The following is an 8,218-nucleotide window of genomic DNA, read 5'->3' on the forward strand; positions in this document are numbered from 1 at the left end:
CGAGACGGCCGCTTTGCAGGCCCTTGGCAAGCGGGCCCGCGGCGCCGCGTTTGCGTTTCCTCATCTTTCTGAACGCAAACGCATTTTGTGCCGCGGGAGTAGAAATAAATAAAGCGAGAACCCTCCTCTCAGCCAGGTTTAACCCTTTCTCCGCCTGCCTGCTGCCGAGCAGCTTCCCCCACCCAAACAAACGAGCGGTAGTAGCAGCATTTGCATAGACACGCATGCTGACGAGCTCCGCCGCCGCTCACCCCAGCAGGACTAATTTGTTGCAACTTAATCTCTCCGGCACAATCGCAAATCGTGTTTGTAAACCTTTCTTCTAACCTCCACTCCGAAACCGCCGGCAGAATTTACCAACTCCCTCCGCCTCAGCCCTCACGTTAAAACAAAACAACAACAACAACAAAAACCCAGCTCCCATTAACCCACTCCCTTCCCCGTAAACGTACCCTTCTGCCAGAGTCTGAACCCAAACCAAAACAACCGGGGGAAGAAAAAAGTTGCTTAGCTCGGAATTAAAGAAAATGCCCCGATTCCCGTTCAACCCAACTTTACTCAGCCCTCCCGGGGTGGAAGTTGGTTGCTCCGTGCGAAGACAATGCTGACATTGTAAACTACGTGCAAAAGCATCGGGGGGGGAGGGAAGCCCCCTCACCCCCCTCCTTGTCACCTGACATGGTAAAACCGTCACGTTTGAAACTCCGTCCCCCGCCCCAGCGCAGGCCCGACAGCCTTTGAGAGAGGAGCCTCCCTTATCCAAGTGAGCGAAATGCGAAGAGGCGGCGAAGGCAGCGGGCGGCGGCGCAGGCCCGCAGCCTCCCGCGCCTCGGGCCGCCGCTGCGCGGGGCTGCGCTCCGTTTTGTTCCTCTCAAACCCGTGCGCGTCCCACCCCCACGCACCCAGCCCTAAGCGTTAGGGAAAACTGTAAAATTTCGGTGGAGAAACGCCTCAGCAGCTAGCCAGGGGCGGCCTGAAGCCTCCCTATAGTGGCAGGATACCCCCTCGGTTTCCCCTTCTTTGCCTCACTGCCATCCTAACACCAGGTCCTAGTGGGAACCTACCTAAACAGTTTACGTTTGATGTCTTCTTGGGCTTGATTTCTTAGGTGTTTGCTCCACTGAACTTGCACGGGGGGAGTCTTCTGAAACCTCTTCTTCTGTTGTGTTGGCTCTTTTATTTTGAGGAGAGGAATCTAGGAGGGGAAAATTAAAAACAAGGGAGAGGGGGAAGAGTGATATTAAAATATTTTCTTGCCAGATTTTGCTCGGCATCCGGAGAGGTAGATGGGGCCGGGGAGGGAATATTCCCGGCTCCCCGTGTCAACTATCGATTACGTGAAGGAGAGCAGGGGGAGGGGAAGAGGACTCCTCTTTAGGCAAAAGAGACAAGTTTCCTGTTTTTATCTAAAATCCCTGTCCGTCCTTTGCTTCACAAGGGCGTTGTGAAACCCCCGGTGCTGCTCCTCTGCTCGGAAGGAGCGGGTTTCCGCAGAAAAGAGTGTTACTAGGTGCGTATGGGCTTTTGCTTGCAGTCACCCACCGGCTCCCATTGAACGTGGGGGGACACTCCTGGGACTTAAAAACAGCACCTAGGCTTTTTGAGGCGAAAGGAGGCGGGGTGTTGGGGGCCCTAAAACGGTGCCCGGCGGGGCAGAGCCCCCCGGAGCGAGGACGCGGGTGGTGCGGGCGAAGGGGCCGAGAGCCGCGGCGCTGACACCGCCGGGGCCCGCAGAGAAAAGCGCCGCTGCTTTCGCAAGGGTACGTTACCGTCAGTGGCAGGTCTTTTCCTCTGCCCAGTGCACTGCTCTGCAAAGTCCGTCTGATTTTCAGAAACACCAGTCTTTTGATCTACACAGTGAGTGTCCTCCGAGATTCCCTGAGAACCAACAAAAATCACGGCCTGGCAATTCCCGTTTACATCCAAGCTCTGGTGGCCGGCGGACTTGCAGACGGCTTTGAGTAGCCTCGGGGGCCTGAAGTAGAAGTCGGGCGAGCTTCCCTTCTCCACGGCTTGCCACTCGTACCTGCCTTCCAGGGGTTTGTGATTCTGGAAATCGAAATTCCACTTCCTCTGGCATGCCTCCTCCATCTCCTTGCGGTGCTTCTTTAAGTCCCTGTTTAACTCTTCGTGGTTCACTGGCCCGAAGAGGTTCCTGCAAGCTGAAGGCTTCGGGTACTCCGACTGCCTGGCTTCCATGCGCTCCAGGGTAGGGCTCCCATTAGAAATGCGTACGTTTGACATCTCCCCCCCCCCCCAACCCTCTTTCTTCTGGTGGCAGTTGTTTTTCTCGCTGCTCTCCCTCCCTCCTCCTCCTCCTCCTCCTCCTCTCTTCTCTGCCTTTTATTTCTCCGCGGTGAAAGCTTTTCTTGCGCTCCTCCTCGCCGCGCTGCCCCGCTCTGCGGCACCTCCTCGGGCCCGCGGAGAAGAGGCGACGGCAAACAATCGCATAAGCGCCGGGTCGGGGCGAGGGGGAGAGCCCCGACGGCCGCCGCTGCTGCCGCCGAGCCCGGGCGGGTCAGGCGCTGAGCGGGCGAGCGCGCAAGACTGCGAGCGGCGCTGCCCTCCGCGGCCCGGCCGGCAGCTCCGCGCTGCCCGCCGCTGCTCCGCCGCGCGCGCACGACTCGCCGCTCTCCCCGCGGCCGCGTAGTAAGGGCGAGACGGAAAAAAACAAGCGGAGACGAGCCCTTTTCTCAGTTGCCCAATATGGCGATTGAAGGGAGGCTGACGAAGAAGAAAATGATTGACAGGACAAGTCTATTTAAACAGCGGAGCCGAGCCATTGGTTACGGCGGCGGGCACCGCCCCATCGGAGCGGCCCTACCTCGCAGCCGCCGCCGGCCCTAAAGGTGGCCCCGGCGGGACTGCCGCCCCCCGGTGCCCGCGCCCGACGGCAGGGCGGGGGCAGAGCCAACAGAGCGGGCAGGACGGCGAGGGAGGCGAGACCCGTGCAAAGGCGCCGCTCGCCCCGAGGCCCCTCAGGCCGCGCAGCCGCCGCCCCCCTCTGCAATGGCTAGGCTGGGCTAAGCTTGGGCCCCCCCCCCCCAAAAAAAAAAATAAATCCCGTCGCTTGGCTGAAAGAGCTGAAGTGAGAAATGGTAGCAGCTAGTTACATTTTGACTCGTTCTTGCGACAGAAAGGGCCCATCGCTGCTTTTCCCGGGACTGTGCTCCTGTGCTGCAGTACCCCAGGTCAGGAGGTCAGGGCAGGCCTGGGGCTAGCAGGGGGCTCGCTCCCCTGGGGTGTGCAGGGGGGACTGGCACCTCTCCCCACCAGCACCCCGACCCAGCCCACTGCAGAGCCAGGCTGGTGGCTCTGAGGGGAGGGAGAGTGGGAAGGATAACTTCTTGCTGTCCTCCCAACAGAGAGAGGACTAGGTGAAGAAACAGCTCTAAAAACCTCTGCCAGGATTTCAGATCTCAGCAAGCAGGGGAAAGAAAACAAAGCATTAGTTTTTGTCCTGCTTGTGTGCTCTAAAGATTAGATGAGCCAAGAATCATAACCAGGGATTTACTAAGCTACTTCCTCGGCTAGCTGCAGCAGGTATGGTGGAGATAAGAGAGAGAGTGTCCTCCGCTATACCCCACTTGTCTCCAGCCCCTTCCTCAGCCATCTCCCTTCACTAGGCAGAGCAGCCCCATGGACATATTGCAGGATACTGCAGGTGCTCTGGGGTGCAGCACACCTCCAGGATGCTGCTGCCTACTGCTGAAGGCCTTGACCTCTCCAGGGACTTGACTCCAGTTTGGGAGGCTGGAAGCTCTTCGCACCAGTCAGTCTGCCCATTTCTTCTCTGCTCTGCGAGCAGATCAACCTTTTCCAAAGTTTGCTGCTGGGGGATTGCAGCTGTGACAAACTATTTCAACAAGGTGGAAGTCAGTGCAACTAGGTGTAATTGGCCGAGAGAACAGGGTCAACTGATTTGGCCTTGAAGACACTGAGGTGTTTACCCTGTGCTGGACACACACACAGAGTGGTTTGGGATCTACAGTCTTGATGGGCCACTGAAATTTTGATTGCAATTGTTCTTGTGAAGAGATGAGCTAAACTCTACAAACACTGGGTGAGGGAACATAACAGTTACACAGCACTCAAGCTTTGGCCAAAGCAGTCTGCTGGCCTTCAGCAACCCGGAGGTAGCAGCCCCCTGGCCTTTGCTCAGCCTACTCTCTCCAGGGTAATCTCAGTATTGCCAACCTCGAGTTCAAAAAATTATGTGTGCAGTCAAAAGAAGAAGAATAAAAAAGAGATTGGTTTAAAAACCACAAGGTTGAAATAAAATATTAGCCATGTTATTTCTGTTTGTTTGCTGGGTTTTTTAGCACTCAGAAGTTGTTTTCCAACTTCTCTCAGCAACTGCAAGTTCTAGCAATTCACTTGCAGAAAATTAAAGCTGACATTCTCATGTCTGCAGGAGCTTAAGAGTTTTCTTGAGGTTGCAACTCTATGATAAAACTGCATGAGCTGGCAAAGTGGGGCCTATTCATCTGCTTGATTTAAAGGAATTCTTCTTCCTTTTTCCAGGCTTTTCCTGTCTTTGACTGTCATAGTCACCAGTACAAAAGTGCCATTTCAAACCTTTCTTCATTTTCTCTATCAGGTGTAGGACACTTGGTTTGCTATGTTTAAACACGAGAGCTGTACTAAGAAAGCAATCTGCAAAATATGTCCTGGGGCTCCCCTAAAGATGCCCAGGGCTCACTGCACTGATGGGGCCTTCATGTGACAAAGCCTGCTGATAATCTGCTGAAGGTCTGAGCAGTAATTTCTTAGCTGAGCCATTCCCAGTCTCTGGCCCCTGTCTGTTGGAAGCCAGTGCACGACTCCTCAGTCCACGAGGACTCCAGAAGTCCACAAAAGGCAACTCAGAGAGGCAAAACCCTTATTGGTAGGATTAACAACACTGTACCTGGGTACAAACCTCCACCAGAAAAAAAATAATGGGGTCCAAGCATTGGGAAGAGGACTGTGTGCCCCACAGGTAAGCAAACAGGAACATGACTATGGTAGAAAGGAGCACTGATTTATCTACAGCCTTTGAAAAAGTAGAATTTTATGGCAAGTACCTTCTTTTTTGTCCTGCTTGTACCACCTCTAGCACCAGGGCCTAGGACTAAGCCCCCAGATGCTACAGTAGTAAACGTACCTTGATAATTAAAACCAGTAACTAGAAAAAAAGGAGGGGGGGGAATCATTTGAGCCACTGATGGCAGTGAAAGCAAAATGCAGTAGGAGTGGTCTGCATCTGGCTTATGCGATCACTCCTTTTAAATCTCTGATCACTCCTCTTAAATCTCCACGCCCGGAGACGGCGGAGGAGGGCCCCGAGGCTGGCGGCCGCGGAGGAGGCAGGTGTGCCGGGAGGGGGGGCTCCCGGGCAGGGGGACTGGCGGCCGCACCTGAGCCCGCAGCGGCCCCTCCGCAGCCATCGCGCGGCCTCCGCAAAACGCTGCTCCCCGGCCCGGGGCTGCGGCGCGCTCGGGTCGCGCTGGGATAAATGAATGTTTGGGGGGGGGGGTAAAAAAGAAAGAAAAAAAAAGCAGGGCGGACACGACGTTGCGCGGCCCCGGCGCGGCCCTTGGCTCCCCCCGCGGGCAAGGGCCCGGCCGCGGCGGGTCCACCTTAAATCGCGGCGGCTGCGAGGAGAAAGGCTGTGTCTGCAGCGACCTTGCCATGATCTAAAGTGTTTTGTTTACAGTCAGGCACCCCCGATGGCTGCAGCAAATAGTGAGAGAGGCAGGCGCCTGCTGTAGTAGCAGCGAAGCGTGAAAAAATACTATAGAGCCCCGCGGTAAAGATCGCGAAATATCAGAGCGCCATCGTCTTGCAAAAGCGGAGCACAGCAGCCCTGCCCGAGCGGAGCTTGCGCGCCTGCCGAGCACGGGCCGTGTGCTGCCTTGCGCGGCAGCGCAGCCGGCTAGAAATGACGAGAAGCCGAGCCCTGGGGAGAGACGGGCTTTCCCCTCGAGATTGCTAGCTCTCTCTCTTTCGCTCTTGCCATTTAAAGCTGAAGAAGGAGAGGCAAAGATATGGAATGGAGAATGAGAGAAAGGGAAAAAAAACTGAAGGAGAGGACTAGGAAGGAACGAGGACTGTTTATATGGAGGTCTGTGCAAGGAATGTCTTAGCTAATAGTCTCTGAACACCCTGTCCCCTTTTTTCCCGCTACCCTGCTCCACTCTCCTATTTGGGCTTTACCACTGGCAGAGCTTCTCGATGTTGTTTTCCTCCAAAACTGCTTCGGCAAGCTTCCCATCCTCATTTTGGCCACTCTCCTTCCCCAACACTTAATAAGGTTGTCAAACTAAACAGCAAAGCACATTAAACTATACACATAAAGAGTGGGAGTTTGGGTTGTTTGGGATTGTTGATGTTCCCTTACAAATTGTAGGTAAATTGGGAATAATACCTGAGCTGTTCCACAGGATGCTTCTTCTAGAGCTGACAATGAAGGTGGCAGGGCATGAAGTGACCCATTTGAAAGTTGAAGGCTTGAGGAAGCTTCTGACCCACCTCAGTTTTTACTGAGTTGATTCTGTTTCCACACACCTCCAATTTCTCAGGCAAGTTTCCTCAAGGAATTTGGGATGAAGCCATCATGAGACGCAAGGCACAGGCCCCAAGAACTCACCAGAGGTCACTGGGGATATTCTTAACATGCCTAAAAGTAACCCTTCCCTTCTTGACAGGATTAGGGCCCTATGAGGTTTAGCAGTAGTGGGTCGCAGAGGAAACAGGCCTATGCTATTTTATTCTGCTAAGGCTCTCGGATAGAATTTACCGGTGACTGGTACTAGGAAAGTGCATGAGGGGTGGTAGAAGAAGCCCAAACCCTCTTTTCCCCTGACTCACTGTAGGGACAGAGTGCAGTTTCCTGCTGGCGTAGCTGATCCTGCTGCCAGCTCTGCCTGCCCCCCCCCTTGCCCCAGGCAGGAGGAAGGCTGCAGGCACCTGGCCACAGACCTGAGCTGCCCAGACTGACCAAAGATGTGCAAGCCAACTGGAGTTTTAAGACCTTTTGCTCATTTGATGTAAACTCTAGAGGGAGCCTAAGGACAAAGATCACACCAGCACCAGTGTGCCCGACCGGGCCGGCCTCCCCGCAAGCAGCAGGACTGGGGGACTGCCGGCTGCCATGGGGCTGGCTTGGTGGCTCTGCCTGGGCAGGGGCCTGCTCCCATGGTTTGTCAGCATGGGGTAGCAGATCTGCTGGGCTGGGCTTTTTGGCCTGTACTTGCCATTTCCTGTGCTGCAGGTGGACAGTGGTTAGGCCCAGAGTGTGGACTCACCCATCAGCCCAAACCTCGGATCATATCAGGGCACAAGGATCAGTTTCGGTGATTTTGAGCCCTTACGATGACCCATCAGAACCGCTGATGGCTGGCAGTGCTTAAGGGCATCCTTAATGGAATTTGCTTTAAAAAGCACAAAATATCTCAGAACTGCCTTCTTTACACCTAGCATGAGCAAAAGGGCTTGGACCATCTCGCTGCATGTAAGGGCAGATTATACAAACTGTTATGTCTGCAGAAGATACAGGTTAAATTATTAGCACTCACAGTTACTTGTTCTTTTCTCTCTGGAGCTACAGCTGCTCACTGCTTATCACCATCCTTCCCTTGACCTGCCAGAGGAGCAGTTCTTATAAATGTTCCTGATTTTATTTCGGGGAAGTATCCTCTGGGATGGCTCACTTTTTTCATTTTGCCTGGAGCATGTAGCTTAACCTACTCTTGAAGCAGGAGAGGCTGTCAGCTTCATCAGGCAGCAGCGATGCACACCTCTGGGTAATAAATTCTTCCATTTTCACACTGGGGATGAGGAAGAGGATGTTCATATATAGTTCCTAAAAATAAACACACATGCACACACACACTGGTGTGTAGCTATCCCAGCAAACAATACTATTGTGGAGATGCAACTTAAATCAGTAAAACAATTACTTGCTGTAAAGTGTCTAATTTTTCTGAACAAAACACACCATATGAGCAAAACCACTTTTTTGTATGTATTAATTTGTATATATATTGTATATATTGACTTCTCCTTCTCCATTTAGATGCATCACGTATCCCTTGCAGCTTTGCTACTATAGCAAATATTTCACGTGAGAATCTTAACTAGAGGCTTACCATAGCAATTAAACAACCTGCTGGCGTTTTTGTTGTTGTTGTTTTTGTTTTCTTTTTTCTTTTGTTTTCCTTCCCCCCCCCCCCAA

At 53.5% G+C, this 8,218-nt stretch overlaps 1 protein-coding gene across 1 annotated transcript in view; it reads right to left on the reverse strand.

The window, feature by feature from the left end:
• CDKN1B (cyclin dependent kinase inhibitor 1B) overlaps nucleotides 1-2,561 on the reverse strand; it is a 3,971-nt gene extending 1,410 nt beyond the window's left edge. Inside the window, exons 1-2 of the mRNA XM_026087801.1 lie at nucleotides 1,770-2,561; nucleotides 1,065-1,195 (exon numbers count right to left, since the gene is read on the reverse strand). Coding sequence (XP_025943586.1) covers nucleotides 1,074-1,195; nucleotides 1,770-2,244 — 597 coding nt within the window. The 5' untranslated portion in view covers nucleotides 2,245-2,561 and the 3' untranslated portion in view covers nucleotides 1,065-1,073. The remainder of the gene's footprint in view (nucleotides 1-1,064; nucleotides 1,196-1,769) is intronic.
• Between the last annotated feature and the right edge of the window lie 5,657 nt (nucleotides 2,562-8,218).

The sequence above is a fragment of the Apteryx rowi genome, unplaced genomic scaffold (assembly GCF_003343035.1).
Source record: "Apteryx rowi isolate R43461 unplaced genomic scaffold, aptRow1 scaffold_734, whole genome shotgun sequence".
Taxonomy (NCBI): Eukaryota; Metazoa; Chordata; class Aves; order Apterygiformes; family Apterygidae; genus Apteryx; species Apteryx rowi.